Source organism: Camelina sativa, chromosome 16 (assembly GCF_030686135.1).
Source record: "Camelina sativa cultivar CO46 ecotype springtype chromosome 16, ASM3068613v1".
Lineage (NCBI taxonomy): Eukaryota > Viridiplantae > Streptophyta > Magnoliopsida > Brassicales > Brassicaceae > Camelina > Camelina sativa.
Window position 1 is genome coordinate 1,358,534 of NC_141895.1, and position 21,142 is coordinate 1,379,675.

The window sequence follows — 21,142 nt, forward strand, 5'->3', positions numbered from 1 at the left end:
ATATTTATGTATGCCTCGACGCGCCAACTAAGCGCGTGAAAGCGCAAGCCTTTCTTCTCTATTCATTGCCGCTGGATGCTTTGAAACGATGTCGTTTAGAAACTCCTCTAGAGAGAGCTGATCTCAAGGGTATTGAAAAGAAAAAAAAAACATGTTTTTTTTTTTTTAATTGATTGATTGATTTATATTTATTGGGAGCGAAATTGCTGAATCAAAACAACAGTCCCTCTTCCTCGCGCGCGCCTTTCTCCGATCGTTGCTGCTCCTCTTCTTCTCCGATTAGATCCTGACCGATTCTACAATGCATTTCTTACGGCGTCGTATCCAAGGGAACCCACTCTAGCTACGCGACTCAGGTATTCTCAATTGCTTCCATTTCACTTTTTTTCTTTTTTTCGTTTCGACATTATCTCCGATCCGTGCGTCATATGAAATTTCTGATATCTTACTAAATCGGATCCTCGGGAATTCTGATTTCATGTTTGATTTCTCCTCCGAAGCCTTTTAATTGTGCTCGGACGTTAAAATTGCCGAGGGGAAGGTGTTTGTTTTTTTCATGTTTGTAATTTTATTACTATGAATAGATTTGAGTTGGTATGCGTTAGTTACGTTTACATGTTCGTCATTGTCAATGATTTTATTCCTTGTTACTACGATACGAGCTAAAATCTGTAATGGCTGTTGTAATCAGGTGGTGGTGGGAATGGATAAGGCTATAAGTTTATAAAAATGGAAGAAGATGAAGTAAACAAGTTCTCCAAAGCCTCTGTTGGAAACCTCGATGTTGCTGATAAGCCTAATGTTGTAGATGATTCTAGCTTTCTTGCTGATGAACATGCTCTGGTAGGAATGGATGATGCAGATCATTTACAAGGGATTAGTTCAGTTGATGCTGTCCTCAAGGATGATCATTTTGAACAGGTTTCTCTAGGAGATCAAGATAGGAACCTTAACCAGTCTCTTTCAGCTACCAGTCTGGATTCTTTGAACCATCAAGAATCTGGGTTTCCTGTGGTACAGTCCCCACAGAGGCCTAAACCAAAGTCTACGATGCCAAACGTTTCTCCAGAGTTATTGCATCTTGTTGATTCAGCCATCATGGGTAAGCCTGAGAGCTTAGACAAAATTAAGAATATTGTTAGCGGTGTTGAGAGTTTTGTTGGGTCTGGAGAGGATTCAGAGACTATTGCTTTTCTTGTCACCGATTCACTTCTTGCTACCATGGGTGGAGTAGAGAGCTTTGAAGAGGATGAAGATAGCAACCCTCCTAGTGTGATGTTAAACTCTCGTGCTGCCATTGTTGCTGGCGAGCTTATTCCTTGCTTACCTTGTTCCGGTGACAGTGTCAATTTTATGTCCCCAAGGACCCGTATGGTGCGAGGATTGCTAGCAATTTTACGTTCTTGCACCAGAAACAGAGCTATGTGTTCCATGGCGGGTTTATTAAGTGTTCTCTTGCGATCAGTCGAGGAGATAATATCCAAGGACGCCACTATGATGCGGAATGCAGCAGTTTTGTTTCACTGTATTCAACATATAGCTGGGCACTCTCTTAGTGTTGAAGATTTGTATAGATGGCTTCATGTTATTAAAAAGTATCTTCCTACAGTGTGGTCAAGTCCATTGATGGATGCCTTGGAGAAGGCAATGAATGGAAAAGAATCAAGAGGACCTGCGTGTAGTTTTGAATTTGTTGGTGAAAGCTCAGGCTTACTTGGCCCGGGAGAAACTCGTTGGCCTTTTACCAATGGCTATGCATTTGCAACTTGGATTTACATTGAATCATTTGCTGATACATTAGATGCTTCAACCGCTGCAGCTGCAATTGCTGCTGCTTCAGCAGCCAAATCAGGAAAAACGTCTGCTGCAGCGGCTGCAAATGTACACAATGGTGAGGGTACTGCTCATATGCCTCGTCTGTTCAGTTTTTTGACCCCTGATAATCAGGGGATTGAAGCATATTTCTATGCACAATTTTTGGTGGTTGAGAGTGGCAGTGGTAAAGGAACTAAAACTTCACTGCATTTCACTCATGCATTTAAGCCTCAGCGTTGGTACTTTATTGGCCTTGAGCATACCTGCAACCAGGGACTCATAGGGAATTCAGACAGTGAATTGCGGCTATATATTGACGGGTCCTTGTATGAAACTCGTCCGTTTGAATATCCTCGTATATCCAAACCGCTTTCTTTCTGTTGCATCGGGTCAAATCCTCCATCTACAACTGCTGGTCAACAACGTCGTCGACGTCAGTGTGCTTTGTTTGCTGAGATGGGACCAGTTTATATATTTAAAGAACCGATTGGTCCTGAAAGAATGACACGATTGGCAACTAGAGGTGGGGATATATTGCCTTGTTTTGGCGATGGGGCAGGTCTTCCATGGTTAGCTACAAATGACCATGTCCGTAACGAGGCAGAGGAAAATAGTCTTTTGGATGCAGAGCTTGGAGTATACATTCACCTACTTTACCACCCATTTCTACTAAATGGGCGATTTTGTCCAGATGCTTCTCTTTCTGGAGCAGCAGGTGCTTATGATTACACTCTTGATTTTTCTAATATATCTGATAATGCTTTACTTCGTCCAAAAAACTACAATTTTGAAAAATCTCTGTTCCATATTATGATGTGTTTATAACTTGTTTTCAGACTCTCATTTGTTTGATTTGTTGTAGACTTTTAATTGTTCTTTTTTTATCCATATCGCTTTCAATCAGTATCACTATTCACCATTCTCATATGAACGTCGTTTTTATTTGTTCTTGTGTCTCACTACGAGGAGATGAGGAAACACAATATTCTTTTTCTGATGTAGTTTGCACACTTTGTTATTTGCTTTTCGCTTACTTCGGAAATCTGTTTTTTTTTTTTCTTTTGCAAGGCACTCAAAGACGACCAGCTGAGGTAATTGGACAAGTCCATGTTGCAACGAGAGTGAAGTCAGTGGATTCCTTCTGGGCCTTAGCTTATGGAGGACCCATGTCGTTGCTTCCTCTAACCGTAAGCAGTGTACACAAAGATACTCTGGAACCATTCTCTAGAAGTCCCCCATCGTCTTTGACAACATATTCTCTTGCTGCACCTATATTTAGAATTATCTCAGTTGCTATTCAACATCCTGGGAACAATGAAGAGTTGTCTCGTTCTAAAGGGCCTGAAATCCTGGCTACAGTTCTGGGCTATCTTCTTCACTCACTTGCATCCCTTGATCTCAAGCACGATAGAGTAGGAGATGAGGAACTAGTTGCTGCCATTGTTTCCCTTAGCCAATCTCAAAAGATCAATCATGCTCTTAAAGTGCAGCTCTTCCGTAAACTATTATTGGATCTAAAGATATGGAGTGTGTGTAACTACAGACTCCAAAAGAAGCTGTTGTCATCCCTTCAAGATATGGTTTTCACTGAAGCAGCAGCTCTGAGGAATGCCGATGCCATTCAGATACTTCTTGATGGATGTCGAAGATATTACTGGACAATTCAAGAGAAAGACTCTGTGAACACTTTTTCTCTAGATGGGAATGCACGTCAAGTGGGGGAAGTTAATGCATTGGTTGATGAACTTTTGGTGATTATTGAACTTCTTATGGGAGCAGCATCTCCTTCGTTTGCTGTTTCTGATGTCCATCTATTACTTGGGTTCATAATTGACAGTCCACAACCAAATCAGGTAACACGTTTCATAGTGACACTTCATAATTGTTAAACATGTGTCTTTTCTCAGTCTATTAATATTTTTCTCTGACATCATTCAGTTCTTACCTCTATATAGGTTGCAAGGGTATTGCATCTCATGTTTAGGTTGGTTGTACAGCCAAATGCTGCAAAGGCTCAGACATTTGCAGAGGCATTTATCACATCTGGTGGGATAGAAACACTTCTTGTTCTGCTCCAGAGAGAAGCTAAAACTGGTGAGGAAGACATCGCTGATTCTGTAGTTAAGGGTGAAACAAGTGTGCCAACTATTCATAGGGAACAGACTCAACACAATGGGCCTGGTTTGTTAAAGCAGTTGGATACAGTTCCGCAACATAATGAGGATGACCCTCATGCTCATGATGATAGTGTAGGATCTTTCAAGGAATCAGAGTCAGTTCAACAAGAAAAAGCACATGGATCTACGACTGTCATTTGTGATAGTGACTCAGTTACCATCTCTAATTCCATGAATGCTGACAGAGTATCCTCTGTTTCTGAAACTCCATTCAATAATAACGCAAGAAACAATGTTGACGATAGAGATCGTGTCATGGTCGGGATCATTAGATTGATCGGTGTATTGATTTCGAAAGGGCACTTAAAATTTTCCATTGGTGCCGAATCTGATGTCATGAGTAACCTAATGGGTCGTGGGTTTCATGAAAATGGTGGAACAATGTTTGATGATAAAGTCGCATTGCTTCTATTTGCTCTGCTGAAAGCATTTCAAGCAGCTCCAAACAGGCTGATGACCTACAATGTCTACACAACCTTGCTTGGGGCTTCGGTATGACATATTTTTTTATCTTTCATTTGTTTGATCTATCTTAAACAATGATCAAAATTAAGAAAAAGATTGGGAAAATTTCCCTTTTTGGTGATAAACTTGCTGTTTTAGATTATGACATGAGATTAAATTTCATTCCATACCTGGCTCTTTCTTGCAGATCAATGCTTCATCAACTGAGGATAGCCTGAACTTTTGTGATTCAGGTCATCGCTTTGAACACCCTCAACTACTGTTAATCCTCCTGCGTTCTCTACCATTTGCATCTAAGGCTCTACAGGATCGAGCACTTCAGGTATAAATGTCATAGTTAAAGACACTTTTGTGCATGTCCATGAATATTTTTTAAAAAGGAAGAGCATGCACCAAATGCACTTGTGAAAGTGATTTACAAACTTCGACTTGGGTAGTGTCTCTGCAATTTCTCTTTCTGAACTCACTCTTTCTCCGTCAGGATCTTCTATTTTTGGCTTGTAGCCATCCGGAAAATAGGAGCAGTCTGACCAAAATGGAAGAGTGGCCTGAGTGGATATTGGAGATTTTGATCTCAAACTACGAGGTGTAACTCCAACCTTAAACCTTTTAAAGGTCTCCTCCATGATTATTGTATTAGTAATGAGCCAAATTGGATGTATGTACACAAGTCTGATATGGCAAGTTACATTTTAGCTGGTAATTTATTAAAGCATGTACCAGCATACTCTAAAAGTGCTGACTATTGTGCGTACACACAGAGGGATGCAGGAAAACAATCTCCTTCACCCGGTTCTGCAGAAGTGGAAGATTTGATTCATAACTTCTTGATCATAATGTTGGAACATTCGATGCGCCAGAAGGATGGCTGGAAGGTATATTTGTTTGTTTCAGCGGTATTATACCATATTAATTCCTTTTCACTTTTTGTGATTATTTACATTTCTCGAGACTTCTGATCCTTTACAGGATGTTGAGGCCACAATTCATTGTGCAGAGTGGCTTTCTATTGTTGGTGGGTCTAGCACTGGAGAGAAACGAATGAGGTAAATTCATGTACTACTGCGCCACATTTTACGCTTTCCTTTTGGGATGACAAAAACCTTTTTGAGTGTCATCTCTTTTTTTGTAACATTGTTAGTTTTTGAAGGTCTCTTGTGGAATATTGTTCTTATACTGTATTGTTTCTTCCAGTGTACTTTGAGAGATACATGTTTCTGTTCAATTGTTTTTACACTATTGTTTTCCTACTTTTTCAAAGACGTGAGGAATCACTTCCAATTTTCAAAAGAAGGCTTTTGGGTGAATTGCTAGACTTTACTGCCAGGGAACTGCAAGCTCAGGTAACTCCTTTTTTTTTTATCTTATGACTTATATATGGTTAGTTATACAAGTCCTTGATAGAGAAACACGAAGATCGTCTTACACGTGCATTTTACAGTTGACATTCCAGGGGGCGTTCTCTCACAAGAATATATAATCCTTTTGTTCTTTGCTCTATACTAGCTATAACATTGTTACAGACAGAGAAAGCTTTTGAAGCCTTGCGTTTTTACCTGTGTTTTTATATTGACGACTGCTATAGTTTGACTTACACGTTATACTTTTTCAAACAGACTCAAGTTATCGCTGCAGCATCTGCTGGTTTCGCGGCAGAGAGTCTAACACCAAAAGACGCAAAGGCTGGAGTAGAAAATGCTGCTCTGCTTTCAGTATTTCTTGTGGAAAATACAATTGTGATTCTGATGCTTGTCGAAGATCATTTGAGATTACAAAGCAAGCATAATTGTGCTGCAAATGCAGTTGATGTTTCTCCATCTCCTCTCTCTCTAGTTTATCCTCTCAACAACCGTTCACGGATATTGCCAACAGTCGCAGAATCATCAGAGGTTTCAAGTAGCCGTGCTTCAGTGTCCAGTGATTCAGGAGGGGTACATTTAGATGTAAGTGGAAATTACTCTTCATCTCCGGATCAATATGTCTCCCTTGTTTATTGGCTTGATTTCCTCTTTGCTTTTATAACTATTTAACCATTGAAGAAAATATATTCTGCTCATCTATTTAACTTTCTGCTATTTCCCTGCATTTACTTTTTCTTCAGATACTTGCTTCAATGGCCGATGCAACTGGTCAGATTTCAACAGCTGTAATGGAGCGTCTTGCTGCTGCTGCTTCAGCTGAGCCTTATGAATCTGTTTCATGCGCTTTTGTTTCATATGGAAGTTGTACCATGGATTTGGCTGAGGGTTGGAAATACAGAAGTCGATTGTGGTATGGTGTTGGACTTCCTAAAACTAGTTGTTTTGGTGGTGGTGGAAGTGGTTGGGACTCTTGGAAACATGCTTTACAAAAAGATGCTCATGGAAATTGGATCGAACTTCCTTTGGTTAAAAAATCAGTATCCATGCTTCAAGCCTTGCTGCTAGACGAGTCTGGACTTGGAGGTGGCCAAGGAATTGGTGGAGGATCTGGTACCGGGATGGGAGGGATGGCAGCACTCTACCAGTTACTTGATAGTGATCAACCTTTCTTATGCATGCTTCGAATGGTACTTTTGTCTTTGAGGGAAGAAGACCATGGTGAAGATAGTCTGTTGATGAAAAATTTAAGTTCTGAAGACGGGTTTTCCGGTGGACTGCAGTGCCCCTTAGGGAATTCTGCCTCATCAGATATCAGTTCTCAGATGTCTATGCGACAATCACCATCCGCTTTATTATGGAGGTAAAGTATGACATATTTTTCTCCCTGTGCGGCTTTGCCAATTATGACCATATGCTTTAAGTATCGTTAGACTTGATCTTGTCACAAAATTAGAATGCAGGGCACATTTTGGATGCTGCATGCCTTCTAAATGGTTGTTTGCTCCTATTCTGTAAACATCTAGAGAAGTTAATTACTATTAATTTATTTTTTTAAACCTCCAGTGTGCTATCTCCTGTTCTAAACATGCCAATAACTGATTCAAAGAGGCAGAGAGTATTGGTTACTACATGCGTTCTATACTCTGAGGTTAGCTCTTCCCTAAATAAAGCCCCATGGTTAATAATGCTCACTTTGTTTTATTTTGTGGTTTTTTAAAAAAAAATTCTGATTCCAAGTCTGTTGCAGGTATGGAATGCTGTCAGCAAAGACAAAAAGCCACTACGTAAGCAATATCTAGAGGCCATTTTACCACCATTTGTTGCAATTCTCCGACGATGGCGACCTCTTTTAGCTGGCATACATGAACTTGCCACTGGTGATGGTATCAATCCCCTTGTGGTTGATGATCGTGCTTTGGCTGCTGATGCACTCCCCATTGAGGTTCCTTAAATCTGTACACATACCCTTTAGTTGCTATCATATTTGTCACATATTTGCCCATCATTCATTTCTAGTTTCTGCTACTGCTGCTTTATCCCTTAGAAAATTCTGTCTTCTTTTCAACTTAAGATTTACTTCAAGTTTGTCGTGGGTTATTAAATCGTCCTATCCTTACTTTTTATTTTATTTTAGGCGGCTATTTCTATGATTTCTCCGGAATGGGCCGCTGCTTTTGCATCGCCTCCTTCGGCAATGGCACTGGCAATGATAGCTGCAGGGGCAGCTGGTTGGGAAGCACCGGCACCTCCAGCACCTCCACCTCTTAGGCGAGACTCTTCATTGCTTGAGCGTAAAAGTACCAAACTTCAGACATTTTCCAGCTTCCAGAAACCCTTGGAGGCTCCAAACGATGATTCACCAGGTCGACCAAGAGATAAGGCTGCTGCAAAAGCGGCAGCTCTGGCAGCTGCACGCGATCTTGAACGGAATGCCAAGATTGGTTCTGGAAGAGGTCTTAGTGCTGTTGCAATGGCCACATCTGCACAGAGGAGGACTATCAGTGATATGGAGCGATTACAGAGATGGAATATCTCTGAAGCCATGGGAGTAGCATGGATAGAGTGTCTCCAACCAGTGGATACAAAATCAGTTTATGGAAAAGATTTTAATGCTTTGTCCTACAAATTTATTGCCGTACTTGTTGCAAGCTTTGCCTTTGCACGTAACAAGCAGAGATCTGAGGTCTGCTCTCTGCCTTGTCAGACTTTGTTATCTTCTTGAAGGAGGTACATACACTAATCAAAATTTATTGATTCAACCTCACCAGATTGACAGGCGTATGCAAAATGATAAAATAGTGAGAAATCGCTTCTGCATGGGAATCAGTGGTTGGCGCAAATTCGTTCGTTATTTGGTGGAGATGAAATGCTTCTTTGGACCATTCGGAGAACACTTATGCAGTCCCAAACACGTATGCTACACTGTTCTGGTTTAGACTTAAAACATGTTGAAAACTTTTCCAGTGATGTAATATTATTATATATGCAGGTTTTCTGGAAACTGGATTCTATGGAAAGTTCTGCGAGGATGAGACAATGTTTAAGGAGGAATTACTCTGGTACTAGTCATATAGAGACAGCAAGAAACTATGATGATCAGACAGACTTGAAGAATAATCACGATAACTTGGATTCTCTATCAAATGCACCTGTTCTTGCTGTTGAAGCAGTATCAACGGAAATAATGTATGAAGATGATGAACATGGAGATGCGGAAGATCTTGAAATAGAGGGTAATGTTGGAGAACACAAAAAAGAAAACGAAGAGAGGAGATCTGGCTCTCTTGAGGATGCAATAACACTGTCAACTGGAATTAACGATCATCAACCTTTGAGTGAACATGAAATGGTTCAAAATTCTACAGAAGTAGTTCTCAGTGAAAGGATTGTTCTTGAAATTTCCTCTTCTATGGTCCGGCCACTAGGGGTTGTGAAAGGAACCTTTCAAGTATGCTCTGACTATCATTACATATTTATCTTTTGAACAAGTAGCTGACACCAATCGATATTGTATTGGTAAACCAAGAAATAAACAGAGCATAATCAACCAAATTTTGTAGATATTACGTAGAGCTGAGAAATATTTTCCTTTTATAAATTGCTAGTATCTAATGGTTGTTTTCTGGTTTTCTCAGATTACTACACGGAGAATAAATTTTATTGCTGACATCAAAGAAGGCCAACATTTGGATGAAAATTCAGATGGTTCAAAATCAAGAGACCAAGAAAGAGATCGTAGTTGGTTGATGTCTTCTCTTCATCAGATTTATAGCCGACGGTAAAGTTTCATCATCAATGTTGTCACTAGCTAACTATTTTCTCACCCTTATTATGTAAATAGTAAAGGAGACCTATATCTTTGTTAATATTAAAGGAGACCTATATCTTTGTTAATATTTTTCTTTCACAGATACCTACTGAGGAAGAGTGCTCTGGAACTATTTATGGTGGATCGCTCAAACTTCTTCTTTGATTTTGGGGTATCTAAAAAAACTCTCTCTGTTACATTATATTTATCTCGCTCCTCTCACCAATTACTTTTATGATGTTTGATGAACACTATAGAACACCGAGGGACGAAAAAATGCTTGTCGGGCTATTGTTCAAGCAAGGCCTCCTCTTTTGAAAGATATTTACTTGGCAACTCAGGTTTGGTTTTTTCTTCCTCCGTATGCCCATTATTTAGTGCATGGTGGAAAAATCTAGGAACCAAGCTGAGTAAATATTTCCTCTGTGCTACAAAACTTACGTAAATTATTTACTTTTTAGAGGCCAGATCAAATTTTGGAAAGAACACAGTTGATGCAGCGGTGGGCTAGATGGGAGGTAACCAAAAAGAATAGCCATCATTTAATTCATGCTGTTTCATTTATTCCCCTATATAAACATCTGGCAGAGAAGTAACTCTAGCTGGATCCTTGTATCTTTTCTGCAGATCAGCAATTTTGAGTACCTAATGCAGCTCAACACATTGGCTGGGCGTAGTTATAATGACATCTCTCAGGTAAATCTTATTCTAGTGAGAATGCTTTTTCTTGTGTGAAATCCATCATTTACTTTTGTGTTATCTTTATCTATTATGTATGTCTTTGCAGTATCCTGTTTTCCCATGGATTCTGTGCGACTATACATCAGAAATTCTGGACCTTTCAAATCCATCTAACTACAGGGATCTTTCCAAGGTGGTACTACTTGTATTTTGGCTCTATGCCTGCATATATTCCATTAAACTGAAAAATGATTGTAAATGTGGGTCTGTATATGTGCAGCCAATTGGTGCATTGAACCCGGAGCGGCTGAAAAAGTTTCAAGAACAATACTCTAGCTTCGAAGATCCAGTCATCCCGAAATTCCACTATGGTTCACATTACTCAAGTGTTGGAGTAGTAGGTTATCTTCTCTATGATATCTGCCACAATTGCTTTCATTTACGATAGTTGGATAGTTTTCACTTATGATGGTCCCTGCAGATGATTTATCATTTTCTTTCTCTCCTGTGGATAGGTGTTACATTATCTAGCTAGAGTTGAACCTTTTACAACCCTTTCAATCCAAAGGCGAGGTGGAAAGTTCGATCGTGCAAACTGCATGTTTTCAGACATTGCAGCCACTTGGAAAGGAGTTCTCCAAGATACGAGTAATGTGAAGGAGTTGGTAAGAATTGGCTCCTCCCAAAAGCAACAAATCGAGTAGCTTTAATCATTTTTCTCTTCGTTGCAAGTGCAGAGCGTAGCCATATTCATGCCTCTCATTTTGCTTGTAGGTTCCAGAGTTGTTTTACCTTCCTGAGGTGTTGACCAACGAGAACTTGGTTGAAAAACTTGGTATGAGTTTATTTCTAGTTCCTTTCCTTGTCCAGACATAATATTACTCCTATAACTAGAAACGTAACCATCTATTTATATGATATTGTAAAACTTCCCATCAGATTCTGTAAAGCTTCCTCCTTGGGCTAAAAGCCCGATTGATTTTGTACACAAACAACGAATGGCTCTCGAGAGCGAGCATGTATCTGCACATTTGCATGAATGGATTGATCTCATTTTCGGGTAGGTTTTCTTCTTGGATTAACATCTTGTCTACAACTTGGGTATCAAAAACAAAAATTTTGTGTAAGATTAGTTGGACTTGTTTTATTACTTATGTTTTTCTTATGAATTTATTCATTTAGGTATAAGCAACGTGGAAAGGAAGCTACACTGGTAAATAATATTTTCTTCTACACTACCTACGAGGGGACTGTTGATATTGATAAGATCACAGATCCAGTAAGTTATCTTTGTAGTACTATTGGAGTTTTTCAGTTTCGGTATTACCCTATTTCTGAAACTTTCATGTGGCTATTTGATAAAGGTAAAACGACAGGCTACTCAAGACCAGATAGTTAATTTCGGGCAAACGCCTTTGCAGCTATTGACTGTGCCTCACATTAAAAGAATGCCTCTAAAAGATGTCATTCATATGCAGGTAAATGCTTATGTAAAACATTCATAGTTCTTCCTTTGTGCTAAATTTTACCATTCAAACTTGACAAACACATTAAATTCTGTTTAGACCATCTTCCGGAATCCAAAAAGGATAAAACCGTATCCTGTTCCAGCTCCAGAACACTGCAACTTACCTGCTGCAGCCATCAAGGCATCTTCGGATACTATTGTGATTGTTGACATGAATGTGCCTGCAGCCCATATTGCCCAACACAAGTGGCAACCAAACACAATTGATGGCCAAAATACTCCTTTCATCTTTCATCACGGGAAGCCGAGTTCAACTGGCGGAACATTGATACGCATGTTCAAGAGTGACTGGGAATATCCCCAAGCACAAGCATTTGCCTCATCAGGAATCAGAAGTTCGTCTGTCACTGCTATAACTAACGACGGAGAAATTATCACTGGTAAGCACTTTTTAAGGCTCTGAGCTCTGTGAAAGTTTGGTGATTGGTAATATATTTCATCATTTTATTGAAAATCCATGTATGTTAATTAGGTGGACATGTGGATAACAGCATCAAGGTAGTCTCATCTGATGGAGCGAAAACACTGGAAACAGCTTTTGGTCACTGTGCTCCTGTAACATGTCTGGCTCTGTCTCCAGGCAACAACTTCCTCGTGACAGGTTCTCGAGATGCAACTGTTTTGTTGTGGAGATTTCACAAGGGATTCACTTCTCAGACAACCGAGTCTGAGCAGACAACAAGCTCTGTAATGCCTTCCTCTGTAAGCAGCAACAACTTGGCGGACAAAGCCAAAAAGCGTCGCATTGAAGGTCCCATACAAGTGCTCCGTGGCCACCAAAGAGAAGTAAGTTGTTGCTGTGTTAGCTCAGATCAAGGAATCGTCGTTTCGTGCTCAGAGTCATCAGATGTTCTATTGCATTCCATAAGGAAAGGTAGACTAATACGACGGCTTGTTGGCGTTGAGGCTCGTGCTCTTTGCATTTCTTCAGATGGAGTTATAGTAGTCTGGAGTAGCTCAGAAAGTTCTATCAGCACGTTCACCATTAATGGAGTTCTCATTTACAAAGCAAGACTTCCTTCCTCTTGTACTATAAGCTGCATGGAACTATCCATGGACGGACAAAATGTTGTGATTGGCGTGAACTCATTTTCCGTCATTGATGGATCGAGGAGTTTTAATAACGTCACTAGTGAAGAAGATTCATCAAATAGAAGCAAAGAAGTAGAGAGATTAGATATACCATCTCCTTCAATTTGCTTCCTCAACTTATACACTCTCCAGGTACTACTATAAGAACAATTTAATTAATGCAAACACTTCCTTTTTAGGATATTGTCTCCTAACAAGCCAAAAATTAATCTTCTGTAGGTATTTCATATGTTGAAGCTTGGTGAAGGGCAGGGTATAACCGCTATGGCTCTGAGCACAGACAACACTAACCTCTTAGTTACCACAGAAGATAAACAGTTGATCATCTTCACAGATCCAGCTGTAAGTTTTGTTACTCTGTTCGCATTTGCGCTTCCAAATTAATTGCTACCATCTACTCCAGTTAGAAGAACCCCTAATGGTTTTGTATCAGTTGATGATGACATAACTTTCTGTCATTGCCTTGTAGACTTGAAAATATATTGAACTATAAAATCAGCAAAAGATCATTACCTATTAAGAAAACATAACTTATGTTTGTAATTGCTTGCAGTTAAGCTCGAAGGTGGTGGATAAGACACTGAAGCTTGGCTCAGAATGACGAATGGATCTAACTGTTTCGACAATATCAACATCAATTCACCATGAATGTCTCACTCCAAGATCTTTCGGACGAAATTTGCAGCCGAGCAACAGTGGATTTGCAGAAGGAAGTTAGTTTGGCTAATGATGGGGAAAAAGAAGAAGCTAAGAAAATGGTGCATTTTCCAAGATATTGAATTCAAAAAACCAACTCCGACTAATTGATATGTAATGCTTTCCTTTCTATTTTTGTCAAATTATTTTACAGTTTTGGAACATAGATATCCATTAGACTTTGAAGAAGATAAAAAAAAAAGATGTTTATTCGTATAATAGAGATTATGAGTTACTTGAGCAATTCCAGCTCGGACCTATCAATTGGGATAGATCACAAGACACATACACAAAATACAACAATAGATCGACTGATCTAAATGGGGATCAAGAAGACAACCACAATTTTGCATTGATTATAGCCTCCATGCCACCCACAGACATCACTACAAAACATCGGACATTAATGGGTACGAGGGTAGTTGAGCTTCTTCTTCGTCCATCTTCTTGCATATGTAAATAAAATGGGAATCAGGATCCTCCAGAACATAATCATGTGGCAACATTCCCTCGCTTGTCAGAGGTACAGCTTCCATACAAGATTTTTCCGACGAAATGCAACTTTCCGGCTTTTGAAATCCTGGTCTTGCTGCAAGAAACCTCAAAGGAATGAAGCAAAGAACACAATCCATAAAAAAAATTTACAGGCAAGAAAAAAGGTGGAAGCTTACGTATAATGTATAAGGAGATCTTCCAGTTGTAAGCAGGACGAGTCAAATGAGGCATTCTCACTCTGGGATCACCGTAGGTTATCTACCAAAAGAAACACAAAATATCTTACATATCCTTCTAGTACCAGTGACAATGACTATGAACAGTTGCAGACATAAGTGAAAGTATATTTACCAAAAAGTAGGTCCCTCCAGGTTTAATCAGCCTGCAAAATGAGAGAGAAGAGTTTTGTTGGTTCATGGTTCATATAAGAGGGAATATATATATATCAAAACAGAATCCAAAAAAAAAGGCATCTATATGAGATGATCCAGGAGGAGCAGCCATGATATTACTATTAGTGACCTGCTAACTTCACCCAACATTCTGGTAGCACTTAGAGGAGCATCATTGCCACACTGGAATCCACCGTACCACACAAAAGAAGAAAACTTAAAAACGCAAGTAGACTTTTTGAATAAGAGAAACAAAGGATCAGATCCCGTACCATCAACGAATCAAGAGTTCCTACACAATCCAATAGCCACTTCAAATAAGCTTTCCACCATAATAAAACCAAACAAACAAAAAAAGAAAGAACAGAGCAATTTGGCTGGCTACAACATTACCTTTATCAATGACAGTATCAAAGAAATCGTCCTCAAAGTAGCTCATATCTCTAACATCCATTTGCATATCTGTTGGGTAAACAAACAGAGTATATGACCTCTAAAAGATTCTTACTTTACATATTTAAAGTATTAAAGTAAACTGGTGATGTTAAAATAAAAGAAAGTGTTACACTTGAGCTGAGGAACAGAGGAATATTTGGTTTGCATCATCTCAATAGCCACAGAAGAGATATCAACATTCATAATGTCCTCGTACCCGTCCTTGACCATATCCTCTGACATCACTGCACCAAAAGAGAATGAGAAACAATTGGATGATGCTTCTTTCGAAAGTCAAATTCAATCGATGGTAAGAGTAAGTTGTTTGAAAGGCAATTGCAAGTGGAAAGAAGAGAGATTTTTATTTACGGGAGTTGCCACAGCCAACCATGAGGACACGTGAACAAGTAGGGACGAAGCTGCGGACAAAAGGACGGAGAGAAGAGTAACGTTGGTACCAGTTTAAGTCAAGCGCGTCTTGCACGTAACGAGCGTCCCAGTAATGAGCGTCGCCATAGTTGTAAGTGTTGCAGCTCGACACGTCCCTCTCCATATCTCTCCCTCTCTCTCTCTCTCTCTCTAAAAGATCCGATCTGAAGATTCTGCGGCGGAGCTTCTGTCTTCGGTCGTTCGTTTTTGACCGGCTTACGCAGTTTGGGCTTATTACAGGCCCAATAAAAAATCATGTGAAGCTCAAAAGTGACACGTGCTCACACGTGTTATTAGCATTGTTTTAATGGGCTTAAATCATGGAACAAAGCCTATCTCCGTCCATTATTCATGGTTAACTGATTCGGGAAGGTTTTAGTTGATTGTCGTTTTGTCATAAAATAAATAATTTACATATTAGTGCCTTGTCGGGAAATTCGAACCTTCTTTCCATTTGTAAAAGATGTTACCAACTATTATTGACCAAGAATTAAAAAGTGATACCGACACTAAACCATATACAATTATACATACTGTAGTTCACAAATATCTGAATCCTTTTGATCTCAATACATTTTCAAATCTAATGAGTAATGAGCAGCAATGAATAAACTCAAATCAATTTGATGTAGCCTCTGGCTCTAGTGTGGATTAAAAAATATATATACTTCACAGATTAGTGCTGTAGTTTAGTGGTTGACCAAGTTTAGCTTAAGTCTTAAGAATTCTTTGTAACCATTTAAATCATAACCAAATCATAGGGAATGACGTCAAAAAAATAGTGTAATATTATAACCAATGTTCTAAAATACGCTAGACGCTAGCCGGGGATAGACGACCGTTTAGCGTATAACCGCATATGCGGCTGTATATACGAAATATATACGATAAATATATTTTATTAAAAATATATATAAATATAAATATATTACATATAAATAATTAAATATATATAATAAAAACAAAATAAATATCAAAATCTTTGTAAAAATATTTATAAAATTGTCAAACCAATAGTATCAACCTTTATATACAAGAATCCATTGGAACTTTGAATAATTTCTGAAAATAATTACAAAAGACAAATATGCGGTGAGATTCCAAAACAGAGTTTTACGATATCAAAACTCTGTTTTACGATATCAAAACAGAGTTTTACGATATCAAAACTCAAACTCAAACATAGTTTTATGATATTAAGAATTATAGTTCTTTAATCAACAAGAAAACAACGATAGATGATAAAGCCAAAAAAGAAAAATCATATAATCAAAACAAGAGAAGGAGAGTAAAGAAAACCTGAAGACTCTCTGTATATAGAATGAAGTTTGAGAAACAACCTAAGTGTCACGGCAGCAGAAAACCATAATAAAGTTTAACGTTTTATCAATTTATAGATCTATAGCTTGATTGAAGGTAGAAAAAAAAACTTACCGTATAGTCATTCGTATATACGCCGTATAAACAATCGTATTCAACCAATCCATATTTGTTAAACGCTTAGCCTAAAAACGGTACAATGAGTCACCATATACCATATTGTCATCGTATATACGGTCATTAGACGGTATTTTAGAACATTGATTATAACGGTTGCTTTTTGAAAAGAAGACCAAAGCCCTTTTCGTAATTTCAGGCTCTTTTAGCAAAAAGCAAGCACGTGTTCTCAAATTAACCATAGTTAAAACCTTTCAAATATGTATAACCATGATTAAAATGTTAGTTAACCTCTTCTATAATAAACCCTTTTCTTCATCTCTCTCATTGTCTTCTCACTTCCTTCTTTAGTCTCTCTACTCCACAGTTCTACTCAACCGTCCAACTTCCAATGGCGGCATCACGAGCTTTCTCTCTCCTCGCACTCGCTCTATCTCTCCTCGCCGTAGCTTCCACCGTCTCCGGCCATAACATCACTCAAATCCTCTCCGATACACCGGACTATTCATCATTCAACAGCTACCTTTCTCAAACGAAACTCGACGACGAAATAAACAGCCGCACTACCATCACCGTCCTCGTACTCAACAATGGCGCGATGTCTTCCCTCGCCGGAAAACACCCACTCTCCGTCGTCAAAAACGCTCTCAGCCTCCTCGTCCTCCTCGACTACTACGATCCTTTGAAACTCCACCAGCTCTCTAAAGGCACAACTCTCACCACCACGCTTTACCAAACCACCGGACACGCTCCCGGAAACCTAGGGTTCGTCAACGTCACCGATCTCAAAGGAGGCAAAGTAGGATTCGGCTCCGCAGCTCCTGGATCCAAGCTCGACTCATCCTACACCAAGTCCGTTAAACAAATCCCTTACAACATCTCCGTCCTCGAAATCAACGCTCCGATCATCGCTCCCGGAATCTTAACCGCACCTGCTCCTTCTTCCGGCGGACTCAGCAACATCACCGGACTTCTCGAGAAAGCTGGTTGTAAAACCTTCGCGGGTTTGCTCGTTTCGAGTGGTGTACTCAAAACATACGTATCCACCGTTGAAAAAGGCTTGACTGTTTTTGCACCGTCCGATGAAGCTTTTAAAGCGAAAGGTGTACCAGATCTGACGAAGCTCACGCAAGCTGAGGTGGTCTCGCTCCTAGAATATCACGCCCTCGCTGAGTACAAACCTAAAGGCTCATTAAAGACTAACAAAGACGCTATCTCCACGTTAGCCACTAACGGCGCCGGTAAATACGATTTAACGACGTCAACTTCCGGCGACGAGGTTATCCTTCACACCGGCGTTGGTCCGTCGAGACTCGCCGACACGGTCGTCGATGAGACACCTGTCGTGATATTCACGGTGGATAATGTGCTTCTCCCCACTGAGCTTTTCGGAAAATCTCCATCTCCTGCGCCGGCACCGGAACCGGTTAGTGCACCGACACCGTCTCCGGCTAAGTCACCGTCTCCAGTAGAAGCACCTACTCCGACCGCAGCTTCTCCGCCGGCACCTCCGGTGGATGAATCTTCGCCGGAAGGAGCTCCGTCAGACTCGCCGACAAGTTCAGAGGACAGTAATGCGAAAAACGCGGCGTTTCACGTGGAGGCTCCTCCTGCGCTGCTGTTCACCGCATTGGTTGCCGCCACATCTCTCTTGTTATAATAAAACCCTTTACAAGCTCGCGTAATTACGGAGAGTGCCACTCCCTTCTTTTTTAGTTTTCGACGAGTTTATTTATTTTTTTGTGATTCTGTTTGTCAAGACTGGGATTAGAGTACTAGTAGTAAGGGTTTAAGCTAAATCTTTTTTAGTTTTTAATGTAGACTTTGTTTTGTTTGTTTTGGTGTTTTATTGTAGTACTGTTGAAACCATCTTCTAATTAACTAGTTTTGGTGTTTTTGGATTTTTGTCTTGGCCTTTATATTTGTTCTAATTTTACAATTAACGCTTAACCAACGTCGTAACTTTTTTTGCGTCGTGTTACAAATTGCACAATGCAGTGGTTCGTCGGAACTTGAACTTGTGATATACCAGGCCCCACGTGTGAGAGTAAGCGAAGAGCCCCCTTCGTGTTTTAACCAAAAGTTTAAATTTTTAAAAAATAAAAATCTGATCAGACACTCTAAAGTCTAATCTAAGGTAGCCCAATTATTTTATTTTTTCTCTTGAGCCCAATGGGCTATGAATCCAATAATCCCACATCACCGACACAGCCTGTCGTTTTAATATGATAAAACGACACTCATTTTAGAAGGTTACGGCTTCAAAAAAGTCCCCGCCTTTTCTCTTTGGTCCGAGAGAACTAGAGGAAACGCTAATGCCTAATGGTGTCGGACGTTGGTGACACTGATACATAAGAAATGAACCTCTCCATGCTGAATTTTTATCTAAACGTCTAGCTGACTCCAAAAGATTGTATCGTGTCATCATCTTTACTGTTTTTGGGGCTTGACTATGTAAGCAAAATGATTAAAAAAATTTGAATCGTTACTTATCGTACGCATTATGCATGAGAGTGCTACGCTAGCTAGGGATTCACATATGGTACCATCTTGCAGTAAAGAAGCGGCGTGGTGGTTTTTATATGGACCACTCTTATGCATCAAACAACTCCAGAAATTTCCCACAGCCTATGGTAAATCTTTTGCCATTTATGATCATTTCTTCTGTGCTTTTTTATTTATTTATTATTCTCTGGCTTGTCTGACATGAAGAAGAGCAACCTTCATCTCTTTGTTTGTGGTAGACAATGTGCCCTACTCTAAGGAATGGCTATAAATAGTAACTAATATAGGTATGGAATCATAACTACTTTGATCATTTTGAAGCATGATGATAATAATTCTGGATGTTGACTAGCTCCTACAATTTGCAATTTAGTCTTTAGTAGTATTTAGTTTCTTCACCTTCGCTTATTATTTTCTTTCTTTGTTTGTCTTTCTACACTTGGTTTCATCTCAAGAAAATATCAACACAAGAAATGAGTAAGAGTTTTTATAGTGGTCCTAGTCCTTCGATCAATTATATTTTTTCACTATTCATATCACATGCTTAGATTTTACATAGGAACAAAATATATAAGTCTCTTCGGGACTAAGGTTATTTCCTTCACATTAGACCCTAGTTATGAGGGAAACCAGGTTTGAACACGATATGCCAAACCGCGAATCCAATACTTCGACCTTTGAAATAGGTTTGGTAGTAAGTTAATGGAATCTTCTTTGAGCCTTTTTCAAAACAAAAGGTGCTATGGAGAAATATAACTTTGAATAATAAAAGTGTAGCAAATATATAACTTTCTATAGCAAATTACAATTAAAGTAGTCAATTGGTATGAAATTGAATGATTTGTTATTTTGTTATGGTCGATTTGGTATATGTACCTCTCAACTACTTATACTAAGTTTCCTCTAATAGTACAGTTAGTATTCAATCAAGAACAAGAAACTGAGACTCCGAGAGAGAGAGAGAAGATGCTGTTTTGGTCTTCTTCTTCATCATCTTCGTCCTGAACTCATGCATCCCTGGCCCCTCTATAATCATGAGTTTCCTTTTGCCATCATTACCTTCAAAAGCCTTATCTTTTTCCATCTCTCTCTCTTTCTCAAAAGACACAACAGTTTTGTAGATCATGATCTATATATAATGCTTACTCTTCCCTTGTGCTTACTCAGTTCTTGTGCGGAATAAAACCATAAGAATAAGATGTGTCTTAAATCTTCAAAGCCACCATTTCCAGACACTCAAACATTAACGATGAGATCAGCTTCGCACCATAACAGACGTAAATCTAAGAAACAAATCCATATTCGTGTCCTTAATCTCACCAGGTTCAGTTTCATCTTCCGTATTTATCAAGCTTCTTCACACACATTGGCTCTGTTTTAGCGTTATGAATTTTAGCAGCTCTACTCTGTTATTTCTTTTCTTTGGAGGCAGAAGGAGAAGATTACTGAGAGAGGCAAATAAGGAGATGGAGATGAGAAACTTGAAGCTTCTCGTAGAGAATCAAAGCATTATACAGAAGAATGAGGCTTTAAAAAAGAAAGCTCTTCTTCTCCACCAAGAAAACAACGCTCTGTTCGCTCTGCTTCATCCTACACTTTCCCCTGTTTCCACCTCCTTCCTCTTGCGATCTTCGTGAATCATGCTTCTTTAATTACGTTTCTTCTCGTCTTCTTCCAGACGATTTCCACCTTTAGTGGGAAGTGGGAACAATAAAAAGATCAAACTAATGATAAGTTTTGGTATAAATAAACATGTATCCATGATCATTTTGTGCGTTTAATTTTAATCACATGACGATCGATGTTACCGATCCGTGATAGCAATC

At 39.3% G+C, this 21,142-nt stretch overlaps 4 protein-coding genes across 7 annotated transcripts; 3 read left to right on the forward strand and 1 right to left on the reverse strand.

Annotated features, from left to right (window-relative positions):
• Positions 1 to 171: 171 nt before the first annotated feature.
• LOC104749240 (BEACH domain-containing protein C1-like) lies at positions 172 to 13,867 on the forward strand. Of its 2 annotated transcripts, XM_087491846.1 has the most exons (32): positions 172 to 356; positions 692 to 2,530; positions 2,884 to 3,668; positions 3,771 to 4,484; positions 4,645 to 4,779; positions 4,939 to 5,043; positions 5,219 to 5,332; positions 5,427 to 5,503; positions 5,719 to 5,800; positions 6,074 to 6,400; positions 6,559 to 7,178; positions 7,382 to 7,466; positions 7,566 to 7,760; positions 7,953 to 8,501; positions 8,587 to 8,730; positions 8,808 to 9,266; positions 9,454 to 9,596; positions 9,729 to 9,798; positions 9,884 to 9,967; positions 10,088 to 10,144; positions 10,254 to 10,322; positions 10,414 to 10,500; positions 10,588 to 10,704; positions 10,823 to 10,972; positions 11,082 to 11,142; positions 11,247 to 11,367; positions 11,490 to 11,586; positions 11,672 to 11,785; positions 11,873 to 12,215; positions 12,308 to 13,059; positions 13,147 to 13,269; positions 13,481 to 13,867. In XM_087491846.1, the coding sequence occupies exons 2-32, from the start codon at positions 730 to 732 to the stop codon at positions 13,526 to 13,528; spliced, it is 8,628 nt and encodes a 2,875-aa protein (XP_087347972.1). In that variant the 5' UTR covers positions 172 to 356; positions 692 to 729; the 3' UTR covers positions 13,529 to 13,867. The 2 variants fall into 2 exon arrangements, with proteins under 2 accessions (XP_087347972.1, XP_087347973.1); XM_087491847.1 differs by lacking the exons at positions 11,082 to 11,142; positions 11,247 to 11,367; positions 11,490 to 11,586; ... (3 more) ...; positions 13,147 to 13,269; positions 13,481 to 13,867 and having other exon boundaries at positions 10,588 to 10,708; positions 10,823 to 10,968.
• Positions 13,811 to 15,666, reverse strand: LOC104749239 (uncharacterized). Of its 3 annotated transcripts, none has more exons than XR_015584675.1 (8): positions 15,315 to 15,666; positions 15,077 to 15,190; positions 14,904 to 14,972; positions 14,783 to 14,802; positions 14,631 to 14,693; positions 14,470 to 14,500; positions 14,295 to 14,376; positions 13,811 to 14,212 (listed from the first exon to the last, which is right to left on the reverse strand). XR_015584675.1 is itself a non-coding variant. In XM_010470829.3 (8 exons), exons 1-8 carry the CDS (start codon positions 15,496 to 15,498, stop codon positions 14,010 to 14,012), a joined length of 756 nt encoding a protein of 251 aa, XP_010469131.1. In that variant the 5' UTR covers positions 15,499 to 15,666; the 3' UTR covers positions 13,811 to 14,009. The 3 variants fall into 3 exon arrangements, 1 of the variants encoding a protein (XP_010469131.1); XM_010470829.3 differs by having other exon boundaries at positions 14,641 to 14,693; XR_015584676.1 differs by lacking the exon at positions 14,631 to 14,693.
• Positions 15,667 to 17,042: 1,376 nt separating this feature from the next.
• LOC104749241 (fasciclin-like arabinogalactan protein 10) lies at positions 17,043 to 18,714 on the forward strand. The gene has a single exon (XM_010470831.3). It carries the CDS (start codon positions 17,203 to 17,205, stop codon positions 18,469 to 18,471), a length of 1,269 nt encoding a protein of 422 aa, XP_010469133.2. The 5' UTR covers positions 17,043 to 17,202; the 3' UTR covers positions 18,472 to 18,714.
• Positions 18,715 to 20,240: 1,526 nt separating this feature from the next.
• On the forward strand, positions 20,241 to 21,140 carry LOC104749242 (protein LITTLE ZIPPER 2-like). Its single transcript, XM_010470832.3, has 2 exons — positions 20,241 to 20,639; positions 20,749 to 21,140. Exons 1-2 carry the CDS (start codon positions 20,515 to 20,517, stop codon positions 20,951 to 20,953), a joined length of 330 nt encoding a protein of 109 aa, XP_010469134.1. The 5' UTR covers positions 20,241 to 20,514; the 3' UTR covers positions 20,954 to 21,140.
• Positions 21,141 to 21,142: the final 2 nt, after the last annotated feature.

Bases quoted from the DNA above. Each gene is read 5' to 3' on its own strand.
- LOC104749240 (XM_087491846.1), top strand. From the start codon at position 730: ATGGAAGAAGATGAAGTAAACAAGTTCTCCAAAGCCTCTGTTGGAAAC. The intron at 4,780-4,938 runs GTATAAATGTCA...TTTCTCCGTCAG, and splicing joins TACAGGATCGAGCACTTCAG to GATCTTCTATTTTTGGCTTG. The intron at 10,501-10,587 runs GTGGTACTACTT...GTATATGTGCAG, and splicing joins ACTACAGGGATCTTTCCAAG to CCAATTGGTGCATTGAACCC.
- LOC104749239 (XM_010470829.3), bottom strand. From the start codon at position 15,498: ATGGAGAGGGACGTGTCGAGCTGCAACACTTACAACTATGGCGACGCT. The intron at 14,973-15,076 runs GTAACACTTTCT...TTTACCCAACAG, and splicing joins CTCTGTTCCTCAGCTCAAGT to ATATGCAAATGGATGTTAGA. The intron at 14,803-14,903 runs GTAATGTTGTAG...TGGATTGTGTAG, and splicing joins TGATACTGTCATTGATAAAG to GAACTCTTGATTCGTTGATG.
- LOC104749241 (XM_010470831.3), top strand. From the start codon at position 17,203: ATGGCGGCATCACGAGCTTTCTCTCTCCTCGCACTCGCTCTATCTCTC.
- LOC104749242 (XM_010470832.3), top strand. From the start codon at position 20,515: ATGTGTCTTAAATCTTCAAAGCCACCATTTCCAGACACTCAAACATTA. The intron at 20,640-20,748 runs GTTCAGTTTCAT...CTTTGGAGGCAG, and splicing joins CGTGTCCTTAATCTCACCAG to AAGGAGAAGATTACTGAGAG.